The 17,971-nt window shown below is 39.7% G+C and overlaps 1 protein-coding gene and 1 non-coding gene across 8 annotated transcripts in view; one reads left to right on the plus strand and one right to left on the minus strand.

The window, feature by feature from the left end:
* LOC129635355 (uncharacterized) overlaps positions 1-17,971 on the plus strand; it is a 434,397-nt gene that overhangs the window by 67,931 nt on the left and 348,495 nt on the right. For 6 of the 7 annotated variants that reach the window (XR_008706245.1, XM_055558295.1, XM_055558298.1 and 3 more), the window contains exon 3: positions 2,816-2,898. Coding sequence is in view for 6 of the 7 variants with exons in the window: in XM_055558295.1 (XP_055414270.1) it covers positions 2,816-2,898 (83 nt within the window). In the remaining variant the exon portion in view is untranslated. Of the gene's footprint in view, positions 1-2,811; positions 2,899-17,971 lie in introns of all 7 variants that reach the window. The other variant, XM_055558299.1, reaches the window with a different exon arrangement.
* LOC129635618 (small nucleolar RNA SNORD22) lies at positions 2,803-2,928 on the minus strand. The gene has a single exon (XR_008706382.1). It is a non-coding gene; the product is annotated as a small nucleolar RNA SNORD22 (small nucleolar RNA).

Below are 17,971 nucleotides of genomic sequence, written 5' to 3' on the forward strand. Positions count from 1 at the left end.
TTCTTCCACCAATTGGTAAAAAGGAAGTGTTAACACTGTGTCAAATACTATGAAACATTTTCTAATGTTGGTGAATTTTGCCAAATTTCCTTCCATAAGAGTTTCTCTGTCATTTTGTTAAGTATTGTGTAGCCAAGTATTAATAGCTCTCCACTGTTATGTCCACAGGATTTTCTGCAGACCCCAAATGTGCAAATTTACCCTAAGCCTTTGAGAAATTGGCCATGTGCCATAAGAGGATGAGAGCAAGCATGAAATTGGTTATAAACAGGTGCATTGCACAATTGATTATCCAAGCCTCTGTCTCTTCTGTAATTAATCATAGGCTCTTTACAAGAGTTGTGTTGCAGAGAAACCCCCCCACTTACAGAGCCAGGAAGGCACCTGGTATTGGGATAGAGGATAAAGACAAGCAGAGGCAGAGAAAACAGAATGTCATTTCAGAGCAAGTCTGTTCCTGTGGGCGTGGGGACTTCACATCATGGAAGTACCCTGAACTGCTTCCTGTCTGAGAATTTAAATCATCAGACTACACACGTAGTCTTTTAGGGGGCTCTGTAATTGCTGAGGGGACCAGTTTCCCGGGCCAGGTCCATTAGATGTTGTAAGTAAATTTTGGGAAACGGCCATGCAACCCTCACCAAGGGTTTTCTATAGGGTACTTTCATAAAAGTAGAATTTGGTTATTGGCCCAAGGATACCACCTAGCCATAGCCAGGCATGTTATATGGGAGCCCATAGACTTCTTTCAGGCTAAGAAAGAAGGTGATTTTCTTCTTATGATGCGAAACTGAGTCTAAGACCCAGTTCTAGGTGGTCCACCAGAAACAAATGGTGATGTTGAATTGAACAGCTGGCATCTTTTGCAACATGAACTCTCAGTGAGACAAGCTTAAAGCAAATCACCAGCTGGCATAGCATTCTAATTTCTGACAGATGTATTAATCACAAGTTTTTATTTCCATAGGCCTACACCCTCACCTCACTCCTGCATCCATAATTTATGTGCTTAATTCATAGTTCACATTGGTGAAATATACAGGGTGGATTTAGAATTTAGAATTGGAGTTTCTCAATCTTTAAAGTCATTACATTCTCATGTGTTTTTAATACTCAGTCCAGAAAAAGTCTGTATTTCTACCATTAATATGTCACTCTTTCCTTTTCCTCAGAGTTTGAAAGATCTGTCCTCATATTTTTCTTAGCATTACAGCTTTTTTGAGAAGATTCCTGTAATTCATCCATTAATTCCCATTGTTTATGAAGTGTCTTGTCCATCATTCCTCATGTTTTCAGAATCTACATTGAATCTACACCTTTGTATATATTTGAATTTCTTCTCCAACAGTCCTTTTCTATAGCTTTTTTCTTTTTCACTTTGAACTTTTTCATATCTATGTTTCATATCTGCCAACATAGAATTCTTTTCAAACTCTAATATTATAGTAGTAATCACTATAGTAATATTTTTAAGACACCTCAACTTATATTTTATTCATTTATTGCCCTTTTTTATCATGTACTTTCTTTGTTCCCTGCATGTTGCTGAGCACTGAGGAGCCAGTGGTGAACAAAAAGTAATTGTCTCCCTGTTTTCATGAAATTCATTGTCTTGTAGAGGTGCCAGATAAGTAGATAAGAATAAGATTTTTTAAAAATTGTAACTACCATAAATATTCTGAAGAAGAGGTAAAGGATGCTGGGAGGGTGTTTGAAAGGAGGATGTAATCTGGTTTGAAAAGTCAGGGAAGTGAGTTTGAGAAAGTGACACTGAACTGAGACAGAAAGGATAAATAGGGGTTACTTTTGTGAGTGAGGGAGGGGAAGGAGATAAGAATGTTCCATACGGAGGGAAGAGTATGTGCAAATCTTATCATGGGAGCAGAGAGTGTCCATGACTCTGAACAAAGGCCACTGTGACTGAAATACTTGAGGAGGGGGAGTGTGATAAGAGGTAAAGTTGGTGAAGAAAGCAGTGGCCATATTAATATTTATCTTCATCCTAGGAGCAGTTACATTAATTTCAGTTATCACTGTCTTAGAGCAGCAAATGTTGATCATTTATAACCATTAGGCTCATTATCTCTGTTATCCATTGTGCAGTATCCAACAAGTCTGAATTCAAATACCTGTATGGCCTAGTGGAGTTACTGGTGTTATTCTGGCTGTTGGCATGTGATCTTTCTCGCCCTTGATTTTGAAAGTATTATTTTAAAGTACCCAATAATGCTTTCTGATTCTGTATTTTCTCTACCTAATCATCTGTCCTAGTGGTCCCTGGCACAGTGCTTCATGCTTAGCCAGTGATCAGTAGATGCTTGCAGGGTGGTGAGGGAGAAAGAATGAGCTTGAGGTTGCCAGAGGCCTTCTAGAATGCAAAATGCAAAGGCCTCTCAAGGAGTCATTGAGAGAGCCATGTGCTAGTATCTCACAAATTTCTTTCTTTCTTTAAAAAAAAACAAAAACACTTTTATTTAGAAAAGCTGAAATGATTGTATGCTAATTTGAACAGCGAGGTTGTTTAAGAAAAGACCTTTTTTTGTTTTTGTTTTTTTGACTGCACCTCAAGACTTGTGGAATTCTAGTTCCCTGACCAGGGATCAAACTCAGGCCTCAGCAGTGAAAGTTCAGAGTCCTAATGACTGGCCCACCAAGAATTCCCAAGAAAATTCAATTTTTTTATATCCTCCAAGAGTTGGAGTCCACTGAGTATGCTTTGTTCTTTCTTCAGTCCTGGGGGAAAACAACTGATTTTTCAAATAGTAATTTGTTCCTCCCTTTGCCATGTTTAAAATTCTTATGATTCCTCAGACAGTGCCTTCTGGAAAAAGCTTTCCTCTTCTACCCTGGCCAGCCCCAGTGGGTTCACCTTTACATGCTCTGGGACTCTGACAGGAGGTAAGATGCATGAATGTTTCTTCACTGGGAACAAATTTGTGATGCAAGAAAAGAGAAAGAGAGTGGATCTATGAACACTCTTTCAAATTGAAGCATATTTCCCTCTAAATTATTACTTCTTCTTCAGTTGACTTCTGCTTTCTAAAATGATTCCCCTCTTTTCAAACCCTCTATGTTGCCATTATCTGGGTTAGGTGTTGACCGATGTAATCAGTTGACAGTACACCAACCTGATTTGAACATACCTCCTGTCATAAGAATGTGAAACTGTGAAACATCAAACAGCATTGTGATAGATCATTCACTCCTGTGTTGGAGATAATTGTTTCCTCAGAGTAGTAGAAGGCTTTATAATAACTTGGCTAAAACCCAAGAAGCTCGTTAGGTTCATTTCAGATCTGCAGAGCTTCACAGAACGGTTTCAGTGTACAGGATACTGTCATATGTGACAAGCCAACAGGTACTATTCCAGTCCTCACAAATCCCATGCACAAATGTAATTATCATTCAAAGCAGATCTGGTATTTACTATAGTAATCAAACACATGGAAAGCTTTGGGAATGAATGTGAAAGAACTCTGTAGAGAAGGTTAACAGTTGGTGTCTTATGTTTTGACCTAATTTGTTTAAGCAACTACATCTGTTGAGGGCCAAGTCCTGTGCTGGGTGCTGGAAATAGGAAGATGGGAAATTTCTTGCCCTTGAGAAGCTCTCAAGCTAGTGATGAAGACATAAATAGATCAGTGTCATAAAATGTGGCAACTGTAGCATTAGAGGTACGTGTGTAATTGTAAAGAAGCACAAAGGAGGAGGAATGGAGCCTGGAGTAGAGCTAAGGTCATTTCTCAATATAGTTATTAGGAACTGGATCCTAAAAAATGAATGGATAAGGGACAGGACATTCCGGGGTCCAGCCCCGGCTGATCCAGGGTATTCGAAGTGGGGACGGCGTCGGCAACCTACTTAATTATTTATTCATCAAAGATATAAAGAGTAATAGAATGAGGATAGCTCAGTAGGAAAATTCAGTGGAGAAAAGAGGCTGAGTAGCTTGGTTTACGTGGGAGACCAATAAAACTTCAAGAAAAGAAGTTTGCACCACTTACGTAGGCCACAGGCGTCCTTCCATTCTCCCGAAGGAGAGGAGACACTGAGGCCTCCCCAGTCGGATCTTAGAAGCCCAGGCATAATTAGTAAGCATGGTGGGTTCCACGCTCCAGATGGAGACTCAGCCAGAGTGAGAGAGAGACATGGGGAGACCAGTCTTTCGAGGAACTGACCCCAATTCTTTATTTTCCATGGTCTACTTTTATACACTGAGATATTATGCAAAAGTCACGTGGGGTCAGCAGTCCTGACTTTTATCAAACTCAGGTGCTTCATACAAATGTATACAGAGGTCTTGGGGGTGTTACATCATCTTCTGGCCAGGGGGCCTGCTGACAATTTATGACCCTCTCCTTGTGACAGCGGTCAGTCAACCAGGACACTTATTTCTCCAAGGGTGATTATTCTTAAAACAGACGCCACCCAAATAAAGTTACATTCCTATAGGGTGAGGGTGTAGTGGGTTTTAGTTAAGGAAAGAATTTACTTAGCCTAAGGTCTAACATGATTAATATCAAAGGTTAATACTTATTTCTTCTATATATTTATTAATGTGTGTAAGGGCAGGGGATATGGAGACTTAGCAACAAACATTGGCTCAACAAATGAAAAACCCTTCATCAATACAATTTCTAATCAGCCCATTATACTTATACTAATAGTTTTCTAACTTTTCTAAGGAACCTGTTTTTAAAAGGTTTAAAGCATCTCGTGCCTCTCACAGTTGGGAGACTGTGAGCAATCACATGTGGCCGGACAAGCCTGTCAGGCAGGCTAGAGAACCTTCAGAGGAGTTTGTAGGTTGAAACACTCCTATCACGCCCAGGAATTATTATTAACTGGAGCTCTAAGTTAACTCCTTCTCCGAAAGAGGTGGTGGGGGACAGCCCCCCGTAAAGTCAGAGGTGTAGGTGAGAGCACAAAGTAGTAAAGTAGGCAGGCTCTGGTTATGGGGGTAGATGCTCGAGAATTTCCAGGGGGACTCCTGAGGCTCGATCCCGCCTTTGCGTATGTTGAGCCTCCTTCCTCATGACCTTTGCCATGGGCGGAGTGCCTCACGCTGGCCCCCAACAAGAACAGGTCTCGACAAGGACACCGAGAGCAGTGGGAAGTGAGTGTGTAAAGACACAAAGGAGTAGAAATTGTCTTGTTTGAGGAATGACTAGTCATTCTGCATTCCAGAACTACCCTCTTCCAGCAGGAGGAAATGCTAAACAAGTTGTTTGTAGGAAAGTTGTAAGCAGACCTAAGAAATTTGGATATTATATATTATGTGTCATTGAAAATTTCAGCCAGTGTCATGATCAAATACACTTTAGAAGAAGCACAAAAGAGAGGGATCTGGAGGCAGGAGACCAAAATGGGAGGCACATGCTGTGACCAAGCAAGAGGTGAGGGCAGGGCTAAAGTTAGAGGGGCACTGTTGCTGCCCACCTGTCTCAATATCCCATGCAGGAAGAAGAGAGAAAGGTGTTCTGCTGTTTTACTCTTTCTGAACTGGCTGCCATAATATATAAATTTAGAATGTAACATGTGTTAGATTGCTCAGAGATTTGATCAGTATTGTTAAATTGAACTGAGTTAATTTTCTAAAGGAAACAAAATCAAACACAACTAATCATGGATATCAAGATTTTCAGTTCTCATCTGCAAAATGGGGATAATTGTAGGACCTTCCTTGTAGGGCTGACCTGAGATAATGTCTGCCAAGCATCTGACTCTGTGCTGACCCACAGTAAACACACAGTAAGTGTTATTTACCATTACTAATGGAGAGTTAATAAGCATCTAGTCTGAGCCATTGAATACTGAACCAGACAATAGCGATAAAGTCATGAAGAGAATGGGGCTTCCCATGTGGCTCAATGGTAAGGAATCCATCTGCCAAGCAGGAGACCCAGTTTTGGTTGCTGGGTTGGGAAGATTACCCTGGAAAAGGAAATGGCAACCCACTCCAGTATTCCTGCCTGGGAAAATCCCATGGACAGACATGGGGTTTTGTTCTTGGTGGGCTATAGTCCAACAACTTAGCAACTAAACAACAGAAGCATGAAGAGAACAGAGACCTACTCTTCTTAGTCTCATAGTCTACCTGGAGAAAACAGTACATTAAGAAATTATTACAAGAATGGGACAAGTTGAAATGAAGGGTATGGGGAAGGTGTTAGAAGTTACACAAAAGAATGTTCACCCTCTGACTAGAAGGACAAGGTGTAAGAGTTTTGGGAGAAAAGGCCATTTGCACCTGAGCACAAAGACTACATGAAAGGTATCCCAAGCAGTTGAACAGAGCCTTTGTACCCAAAGCAGATTCTTTGAACCAGCAGCATCAGAATCAGCAGCATTTGGAATGTGTCATTAATATAAATGCAGATTCTTGGAGCCCACCCACACCACACCTAGAATCTGCATTTTAGCAAAAACTCAGGTGACTTGTGTCTATGTTAAAGCTTGAGAAGCAGTACAGAGATGTAGTCGTGAAAATTAACTTGATCACTATAGAATGTGTTATTTGCTGAATCCAAATGACTTATTTTAAAAATTAAAATATAATGGGTTAAAAATTGGTATTTTTCCTTTCATAATTAATTTTTGAACTAGATTACATTTCAAAAGGAACTTGTAGCCTAACTAACCAATGGATCAGAGAAGTTTCCAGGGAAATTAGAAAATCCTTAGATGGATGAAAATAAAAAATAACTTATTCAACTTCTGGAAGACTGCTAAAAGAGTTCCTAAACTATAACACAGGCATTTATTATAGCTGTAAATGCCTATATTATAAGAGAAGAAAGGTCACAAGTCAGTAACATAACTTTCCGTATTAAGACACTGTGGGGAAAAAAGAGCTAACTAAACCTAGACCTAGCAAAAAGAAGGAAATTATGAAGAATAGAATGAAAATTAATTTTAAAAAGAATAGAAAAACAATATAAAAATTGTTGAAACAAAAATTTGATTCTTTGAAAAGATCTATAAAATTGATGTGTCTTTTGCTGGAATGATCAGAATGATCAGCAAAAGAGAGAAGACTCAAATTTCTAAAATAAGGGATGGTCGCAGAGAGTCAGATGACTAAGCCATTAAGCACAGCACAGGAATGATCAGTAAAGTTCAGGGAACACAGTAAGTATATAATATGTAAAATGTTAAATAAGTGAATGAAAAATGAGGTACCATAAAAATTAAGCTAATTAATGCTATTATAATATTAGAGTTTTAAAATGATTCTATGTTATCAGATGGATGTGAAAATTTGAAGTAAATGAAAGAAAAATTCTGTGGGACAGGATTATTGGAGAAAAACCTCAGATAAATATATTCCGGGATGTAGATCCTTGTTAATGTGCAGAAGATTTAACATTATTAAGATGACAACATTATCCAAACTGATTTTCAGATTCAACAGAATTTTTATAAAAATCCCAACTGGATTTGTTTTTTACATAAATTGAAAAACTCAACTTAAAATGAAAAAGACTCAGAATACCCAAACAATCTTGAAAAAGAACAAAACTGTTGAAGTAATACTTGCCAATTTCAAAACTTACTACAAAGCTACAGTAGTGTGGTACTGGCTTAAGGATAGACATAGAACAATAAAATAGAATTGAGAGTCCAGAAAGAAATCTTATATGTATGGTCAGTTGATTTTTGTTATGAGTGCTAAGATAATTCAACAGGAAAAAAAAAGTCTTTGTAAGAAAGGGTTCTGGGACAACTGTATATTCACATACAAAAATATGACATTGGACCCCTTCCAAAATGAACTCAAAGTGGATTCTTGACCAAGATATAAGAACAAAAAGTGTTATAAGAAAATTTAGGAGTTAACCTTCACAACCTCGGATCAGGTGGTTTATTTGACATGACATTAAAAGTACAACTGACAAGAAAAAAAAAAGATAAACTGGACTTCATTAAAATTAATTTTTGCACATCAAAGGGCACTTATTTAAAAAGTGAAAAAACAATCCAGAAAAGGACATAATATACTTATAAATTTTACACATATAAAAAATGATCAGAGGGGATTCCATGGTGTCTCAGTGGTAAAGAATCTGCCCGCCAGTGCAGGAGACACAGGTTCAATTCCTGGTCCAAAAGGATGTCTCATGCCATGGAGCACCTAAGCCTGCACACCACAACTAATGAACCTATGTTCTAGAGCCCAGAAATCATAACTATTGAGTCCACACACAGCAACTGCTGAAGCCCTCGTGCCCTACAGCCATGCTCTGTAACAAGAGAAGCCACTGCAATGAAAAGCCTATGCACTACAACAAAGAGTAGCCCCCACTTGCTACAACAGGAGAAAAGCTGGCACAGCAATGAAGACCCAGCACAGCCAAAATTAAACAAATAGAATTATTTTTACATGATCAGAGTAGATAATGATTTTTTTAGTGATCATAGGTAAATATTTTAAAAATAATTTTTAAATGATCATAGGTAGATAATAGTAAACGTTGATAAGAATGGGGAGAAATTGGAGCCCTCATACTTTGCTGATAAGGATATACAGTGGTATAGCCACTTTGAAAAACTTTTCTGAGTTTGTTTTTTAAAAAACAGCCTGTTCCTCAAAATATTAGAAATGGAGTGACCATGTAACCCAGCAATTCCATTCCTGGGTATATACCCAAGATAATTAAAACATATTTGTGAACAGATACTTGCAAATGAATAATTATAGGAGAATTATTCATTATAGCCAAGAATCAGAAACAGTTCAAAAGCTGTTCAGTTGATAAATAGGTAAACAAAATGTCATCTATCCTAGAATGAAATATTATTCAACAGTACAAAGGAATGGTGTGCTGACACATTAAGATCACAAAAGTATCTTGATCAGTACCACTGGCACTACATCATGAATAAACCTTAAAAGTATTTTAAAGAACCTTTTACAGAAGTTATAAAAGAGCTAGTCACAAAGACTACATACTGTATGACTCCATTTATATGAAATGTCCAGAATAGATATATCTATGAAGTGGGGATAGATTAATAGTTACCAAGGGCTAGGAGAGACTGGGGAAAATGAATGACATCTAATGAGTTTGGGATTTCTTTGGGATGACGGAAATATTCTAATATTGATTGTGCCGATGATTGCAGAGCTGTAATATGCTAAACACCATTGAATTACTATATACGTCATTTGAACAAATTGTATGATATGTATTATAGCTGCATAAAGCTGTTTTTTAGAAATACATCTATATGAAATAAGTTATTATTTTGATGTCTGTGAACCTCTAGTCTAGAGCTATCTGTCCAGTCTAGGCTAGTGGCTACCATATTAGTGCAGATAGAAAACATTTTCCTTCTAGGAAGGTGTTACAGAAGTACTGGTCTGGAGCACACACTGTAGAGTATTCACCAGATCCATGAAAACCCAAACATGGAGGATAGGAAACTTTGAGGATACTTGAGTCTTTTTCTGGAAAGAGGTGCATGGCTTTCAAAGAAGTTAAGTACCAAAGTCAGGAGATGCAGTTTCAATCTCTGGGTCAGAAAGATCCCCTGAAGAAGAAAATGGCAACCCACTGCAGTATTCTTGCCTGGAGAATCCCATGGACAGAGAAGCCTGGCAGGATGTCATGGAAGCCATGGAGTCGCAAGTAGTTGGACACGACTGAGCACACATACACACAAGTACCATTGTGAACATAGCATTTTCTTATATCCCTGAACTGAACTAGTAAAATATCAAAGTAATTTCCTACTAGTCTTGTACTGCAGTGAAATTTTGTTTTATTTGAGAGCCTGAGTTTACTAGATATTGAAGAATCTAGAGCATAATTTTGTTAAATCTGCATTGCTTTTACCTGAAAAACCAAAGATTCCATTAAAATCTCCTTAAAGTATTATTTCTCTCTTCATAGAAATGATTATCACAAAAAGCAGTAAAAATTATGCCAGAGGCAGTTCTTAGTGTGGGTCAGATGGACATCAATCCATGAAAGAAAGTGAAAACAAAGGTCATATTGAATTTGATCTGACAAGAAGGTCATCAGAGTGATGAGTGATAATGATGAGAACAGGCACAGTGGTGGAGGGCCCCAGCATGGACAACTGGAGGAATCTCTGACTGCATTCAGGAGGTGTAAGTGCCTGAGCAAAGCCCCTCTTTAGAGTCTCATGCTCTAGAATGAAGGTGAATCCTGGGGTATCCCTGAGAAAGGTCATGGCAAATCACACATTTTTGTGGAGATGCAAAACATAAAACTGGAACTCTTTGATTTCATCTGGCATCCAATTCAACCACCAGCTTGGCTGAAAAAAATTGAAATCTGCCCTCACAGCTGTCCCTACCAGTGTTTCTAAAATATCAACACCTGGCATCCCACAGTTGCTCTCTCAACGAGGAATTGTTGCTTTGACTAAATGACTAAAGCACGGCCACACCAAGCACATGTGACAGTGGCTGACAAATGGCTTATGTCAAGTTCTCTGGAGATAAATATGTAACCCCTCCTGAGTAGACAGCACAGATGGATCCTCATACAGGGTCAGTCTCTAGTCCAGGCCAGCGGTGGTTGCTGTCTGAAAAGATTTCTGCTTAGGTCACATACCTCTAGCTTTTACCTCTCAATGACAGGGAGCCACTATTTCTGATGGCAACCTTCCTTCCCTCTAAATCATACCCCCAAGAAGACCCAGACAATCAGATCAGATTTGCAGTCACCAGGTTTGCCAGTGGCATCAGGTATCATGTACATACACAGTAGTATCAACAATTCCTAACAATGCCATTTAAAGGGGTAAAAATGCTTTTTTCCTTTTGGCATAATACTCAGTTAATATTTCAAAGTTCTCAAGAAACCACTGTCTGCCTTCTTTTTACTTCAGATTCTTCTTTAATCGGTTAACATGGCAGAGAAGTTGAAAAGATGAACTATAAGACACTTAGATGTGAACCTGAATTTGCCACTCTAGCTATGTGACCCTGGACACAGACTCTGTTATTCTGAGTCTGTTTTTTAATCAGGAAAAATTGAATAGTAATAGGTGCTATTTTAAAGGGCAATAGAATCAAATGCTGTGATTTAAGTACGATTCACAACAGTCCCTGGCTCAGTGTCAGAGCTCTGGAGTTGACAAGCTGAAGTTTGTCAGCTAATCAATTTCCATATATTACCTTATTTAATCTTAATCTAAACCTTAATACCAATGGCTAAATTCAGAATTATTGAGCAAAGAATGTCTTCTGATGTTATTTTTGAAAGAAAAACCATATTAATATAGAGATATGTACATGGGATTCTCCAGGCAAGAATACTTGAGTGGGTTGCCATGCCCTCCTTCAGGGATCTTCCCAACCCAGGGATTGAACCCACATCTCTTACATCTCCATTGGCAGATGGGTTCATTACCACTAGTGCCACCTGGGAAGCCCTATGTATCTTAGTAATGTTTATGTTTGTTTATCTGTTTTCATGATACTTGGAAAAAGTAACCTTTTTCCATCAATTATGTTCTCCCATCCTGTCTGGTGTCAGCTACAAATTGGCACTTACCAAGAACATTGCCAGTGACTGAACAGCAAAGGCATTTGCCATCTGCTTTTATGGAGAACCCTGCTGCTATAGCTATTGACCTTCAACAACCCTTGAGGGAGTTCAGGGTGGAGTGAGGCATTCTGTGCTCCAGGGGAGCTATTCCAAATCCTGAAAGATGATGCTGTAAAAGTGCTGCACTCAATATGCCAGCACATTTGGAAAACTCAGCAGTGGCCACAGGACTGGAAAAGGTCAGTTTTCATTCCAATCCCAAAGAAAGGCAATGCCAAAGAATGCTCAAACTACCGCACAATTGCACTCATCTCACACGCTAGTAAACTAATGCCCAAAATTCTCCAAGCCAGGCTTCAGCAATATGTGAACTGTCAACTTCCTGACGTTCAACCTGGTTTTAGAAAAGGCAGAGGAACCAGAGATCAAATTGCCAACATCTGCTGGATCATGGAAAAAGCAAGAGAGTTCCAGAAAAGCATCTATTTCTGCTTTATCGACTATGCCAAAGCCTTTGACTGTGTGGATCATGATAAACTGTGGAAAATTCTGAAAGAGATGGGAATACCAGACCACCTGATCTGCCTCTTGAGAAATTTGTATGCAGGTCAGGAAGCAACAGTTAGAACTGGACATGGAACAACAGACTGGTTCCAAATAGGAAAAGGAGTTCGTCAAGGCTGTATATTGTCACCCTGTTTATTTAACTTATATGCAGAGTACATCATGAGAAACGCTGGGCTGGAAGAAACACAAGCTGGAATCAAGATTGCCGGGAGAAATATCAATCACCTCAGATATGCAGATAACACCACCCTTATGGCAGAAAATGAAGAGGAACTCAAAAGCCTCTTGATGAAAGTGAAAGTGGAGAGTGAAAAAGTTGGCTTAAAGCTCAACATTCAGAAAACAAAGATCATGGCATCCAGTCCCACCACTTCATAGGAAATAGATGGGGAAACAGTGGAAACAGTGTCAGACTTTATATTGGGCTCCAAAATCACTGCAGATGGTGACTGCAGCCATGAAATTAAAAGACGCTTACTCCTTGGAAGGAAAGTTATGACCAACCTAGATAGCATATTCAAAAGCAGAGACATTACTTTGCCAACAAAAGTTTGTCTAGTCAAGGCTATGGTCATGTATGGATGTGAGAGTTGGACTGTGAAGAAGGCTGAGCACCGAATAATTGATGCTTTTGAACTGTGGTGTTGGAGAAGACTCTTGTGAGTCCCTTGGACTGCAAGGAGATCCAACCAGTCCATTCTGAAGGAGATCAGCCCTGGGATTTCTTTGGAAGGAATGATGCTAAAGCTGAAACTCCAGTACTTTGGCCACCTCATGGAAAGAGTTGACTCATTGGAAAAGACTCTGGTGCTGGGAGGGATTGGGGGCAAGAGGAGAAGGGGACGACAGAGGATGAGATGGCTGATGGCATCACTGACTCGATGGACATGAGTCTGAGTGAACTCCGGGAGTTGGTGATGGACAGGGAAGCCTGGCGTGCTGTGATTCATGGGGTTGCAAAGAGTCGGACATGACTGAGCGACTGATCTGATCTGATCTGATCTGTTTTTAGGAACAGATATTATGATCTCAATCCTTACATCTTCTCATATGGAGAAAAACATTAAATCCCTTCATGGTGACATCAGATCCTCATGACTAACAAAAAAACCTTTTGAATAATGATTGCTTAATGGTATTGAACTCATCCTTCACCAAAACCTTATATATTGACCTTCCCCCACTGCCACTTTGGAGCAGTCTCTCAGAGCTATCTGAGGTGCTGCCTCCCAGGCTGCAGTCCTCAGTCATTTCATTTCAGTTCAGTCCAGTCACTCAGTCGTGTCCAACTCTTTGAGACCCCATGAATCGCAGCACGCCAGGCCTCCCTGTCCATCACCAACTCAAACTCATGTCCATCGAGTCGGTAATGCCGTCCAGCCATCTCATCCTCTGTCGTCCCCTTCTCCTCCTGCCCCCAATCCCTCCCAGCATCAGAGTCTTTTCCAATGAGTCAACTCTTCACATGAAGTGGCCAAAGTATTGGAGTTTCAGCTTTAGCATCAGTCCTTCCAATGAACACCCAGGAGACCAGTCCTCATTTTGCCCCAAATAAAACTTAACTCGCAACTCTCAAGTTGTGCATCTTTTTTAGTCAACACTGGGAATTTAACTGCAAATAGAATTGATCAGAATCATTTGATAGCTAGCCTTTCACCTTATGAACTGATTCTTCTGCTCAGCTCATGGCCACTGACCACAGGATTGAGAAATGATGTCAGTATGTTTCAAGAGTAAGCTCTAGAACAAGGAAAAAAGAGATCAGGAGTAGCTTTAGGAAATCTATGGTTTGGGTGGCTTTTGTAGGTCAGAGGAGTATAAGATGAGGAAATATGTTGAAAAGACAAATACATTTTAGGACTCAAACTGTTTATTTCAACTGAGACATGTATTTTTCCTTTGCTCTTCTTCAGTGATACAGCTAAGTCTTGAAACCATGAAGTTTGAACAGTTGCCAACAAAATAATCCAATAAGCTTTATGATTAATTTTGCTTCAACACAGAGTTCCTTTGAAGATCCAAATTAATCTAAAACTCATTTATTAATAGCTAAGAATTAAATTACACTTGTTGCTGACCTCCTTGGGGTTGGTCCATAACTAGATTTCAGTTAAATGACTGAGGAGTTCTCTAATAATCCTGACTTTTGGACATCTCCCCTTGAGTGGTAAGATCATTACAGGCAGCATATGAAACATACTATAACATTCATACTCCTGGAATTCAAGAATGAGTCATGTTGGAACTTAACTCCAGCTTACCCATCCATATGAGGAAAAAGTCTTTATAGAAAGAAGAGGTCTTAAGGTGCATCTACACAATTCCTCAGTAATTTCTAAAGCTTATCTTTTTTTCATTTAAAACCTTAAACCCTGGCTTAGAAAATACTCAAAGACCCTCCACTCCTTAATATTATAGAAATGAAATACGCTCAGAGAGGGGAAGTAACTTACCCAAGGACACATACTCTTTTCATGGCTGAGCTGGGTCTGCTGGTAACGTCTCCTGATTCTTGACTCAGTGCTCAGTTCAATTAATGAAGGCTGCATAGAGAGTTTGGGGGACATTTATTATAAATTTATAATGTGCTATTTTTCTATATAAAATATGACCACATCGACTTTCATCAGGTTTATTTGAGATTTTCTTTTTTTTTTTTTTTTGACTTTGTTGTTTATCCATCCTATATATTACCAGTATGCATCTGCTAATCCAAACTCCCAGTCCATCTCCCCCCACTTCCCCTTGGCAACCACCAGTCTATTCTCTGTGTCTCTGATTTTGTTTCTGTTTCATAGATAGGTTCATTACTGTCATTTAGACTACACATGTAAGTAATATCATATGGTGTTTGTCTTTCTGGCTTAGTTCAGTTAGTATGATCTCTGGTGGATTCATTTGCTGCAAACAGCATTATTTTGTTCTTTCCTTATGGCTGAGTATTCCATGTGTCTGGAGAAGGAAATGGCAACCCATTCCACTATTCTTGCCTGGAGAATCCCATGGACAGAGGAACCTGGAGGGCTACAGTCCATAGGGTCGCAAGAGTCGGACATGACTTAGTGACTAAACCACCACTATTCCGTGTATATATGTATGTGTGTGTATACACACACACACACACACACACACACACACACACACACACACACACATGCCACATATGTTCTTTACCCGTTCACCTGTTGATGGACCTTTAGGTTTTTTCCATGTTTGGCCATTGTGAGTAGCATGTGAGCAGGTTTCTTAGAATCCTATCTGAACTCCCCTTTATAGCCAACAGAGTGCTTTGCTAAAATGACTTGAGATAAGTGTAGTTCAATATTAACTGGTCTATAGAAGGAAATGGCAACCCATTCCAGTGTTCTTGCCTGGAGAATCCCAGGGATGGGGGAGCCTGGTGGGCTGCCGTCTCTGGGGTCGCACAGAGTCGGACACGACTGAAGCAACTTAGCAGCAGCAGCATAGAATAACTGAGTATGTAATTTTGATGTTCTAGTTAGGGTTTTTTTTTGTTACAAGCAGCAGAAACTGGGAAGCCTAGGCTCAAAATGAATTTGTGGAGGCAACAGTGAAGAACAACACTCAAAGGCACTCATCAGGGTTCTGGAGATCCAGGTAGTAGAACTGAATTAACACCTTCTCCAAGTGGGTATGCGGTTTAAGTTGATATTAATGGGCTTTTTGTTTGTTCTTTATTTTGAAAGGGTTTTGTCCTTGCATTGCTCTGCTCAAGATTTGAATTCCCAAGAGAATGACTCCAGATGGTATAACTCAAGCCACTTGTCTGCCCCTAGATATCAAAACAAGACTGAGAATCTTGAGAGTAGGAAGTATTAGACACTTTAATAGAAGTTCAGGATGCCATTACCAGTGGAGGAGCTAAAGGGTCCTGGGCAACAAAATCAGCACCACCACCCTTGGCTTCCTTTTAGGGTGGTCATCCAGTTCTTTTGGTGAGGCCTCCCAAGGTTCAGGCATCTTTAGTTCAAACGTATCTTCTAGACTTCCCTGTAGCTCAAATTGTAAAGAATCTACCTGCAGTGCAGGAGACCCAGGTTTGATTCCTGGGTCCTGGAAAGATTCCCTGGAGAAGGAGATGGCAACCCACTCCAGTTTTCTTGCCTGGAGAGTCCCATGGACAGGGGAGCCTGGGAAGCTACAGTCCGTGGGGTCACAAAGTCAAACATGACTGAGTAACACTACTGTCTTTTAAAAGATAACACATGAGACTTCCCTAGTGGTCCAATGGTTAAGAATCCACCTGCCAGTGCAGGGGACACGGGTTCAACCCCTGTCTGGGAAGATCCCATATATCACAGAGCAAACTAAGCCCATGCTTCACAACTGAGAAGCCACCATAATGAGAAGCCCATAAACAAATAAATAAATATTAAAAAAGAGAATATAACACCTGAGGAGAGGGACCACATTTTTTGTGTGTCATTTATGTCCTTTGCCACCACCCATCTCCTTTCCTGAGCCACAAAAAGGACTTACTGGTCACTTAATAGTTTATTGATTTTGAACTGAACCACTTCAACTAAACTCATCTTCCTGTTGCCATGAGTTGGCTCATGATCTCATGGAATATGAGAGCTGGGAGAGCAACTTTGTGGATAATTGAAGTAAATATGGTAGAATCTGCAATGCCCTGTAAACATAGCAGTTAATGTTCTGGCACCATCATGATTGGTGCCAGGAGGAATGGAAAGCACTTGTGGTACCCCCACCCCCACCCCATTCACTGCAGCATTAGTCACAGTAGCCAAGTATAGAAACAGCCTAAGTGTCTGTCAGATAGCCTTATGTCTATCCCTTGGATAGATGGATAAAGAAGATGTAGGGTGTTGTATATGTGTGAGAGAGAGCATGTGTGTGAGCATGCATGTGTGTGTGTGATATTCAGCCATGAGAAAGAAGGAAATCCTGTTGTTGGCAACCAGATAGGTGGAACTTGAGGGCATTATGCTAAGTGAAGTGAGTCAGGCAGAGAAAGACAAGTATTGTACGATTTCAATTATATATGGAATCCAAAAAAGCCAAACTTAGAGAAACAGAGAGTAGAATGTGAGTTACCAGGAGCTGTGGGGTAAGGGAAGTGGGAAATGTTGATTAAAAAGTACAAACTTCCTGTTAGAAGAGGAAAAGTTCTGGACATCTAAGGCACAGTGTTGTAATTATAGTCACCAGTGCTGAATTATATGTTTGACAGTTGCCAAGAGAGTAGATCTGAAATGTTGTCACCATAAGTAAAGGGTAATTATATAATGCAATGGAGGAAAGCATCAGTTAATGCTGTGGTGTAATCACATTGCACGTTTATCAAATCAGTACAGTCGTATGCCTTAAAATACACAATGTTGAATGTCAATTATATCTCATTCAAACTGAGGTGAATGGGAAGCATGTGTCCTAGAGCCAGATTACCCAAGTTTGAGGAGGTTCTGCCACTAACCAGCATGTACCATTAGGCAGGTTACCTAAACGCTGTACCTTAAAAATGAGGTTATATAATCATCGATTTTATATTGTCATGAGGAATAAACAGTTTAATATATGAAGAGTGGTTGATGTTAACAACTCAATTGTTGCCATCACCGTTATCAGGAAATGTCAGATAACACTGACATTTTGTTGAAGATGGGTGGCTTTTTCCAGCTTTTGAGGCCCTTGTTAGAATGGTGACAGAAGATTGTAATATAAAGACAGTGTTTAGCAATTTAGTAATGTATTCGGTACTGTTGAGTAATGCATTCAGAATTTGTGCTAAAAATTTTCTTTTGTCTTTGTGTCTCTTAAACACTTGCTCAGAAGTTGCCTTTGCAATTTTCACTTTCTTTATAAATACAAAACTTCTGAGCAGACTCAGCTGAACT

The sequence above is a fragment of the Bubalus kerabau genome, chromosome 20 (assembly GCF_029407905.1).
Source record: "Bubalus kerabau isolate K-KA32 ecotype Philippines breed swamp buffalo chromosome 20, PCC_UOA_SB_1v2, whole genome shotgun sequence".
In the NCBI taxonomy this organism is placed as follows: domain Eukaryota; kingdom Metazoa; phylum Chordata; class Mammalia; order Artiodactyla; family Bovidae; genus Bubalus; species Bubalus kerabau.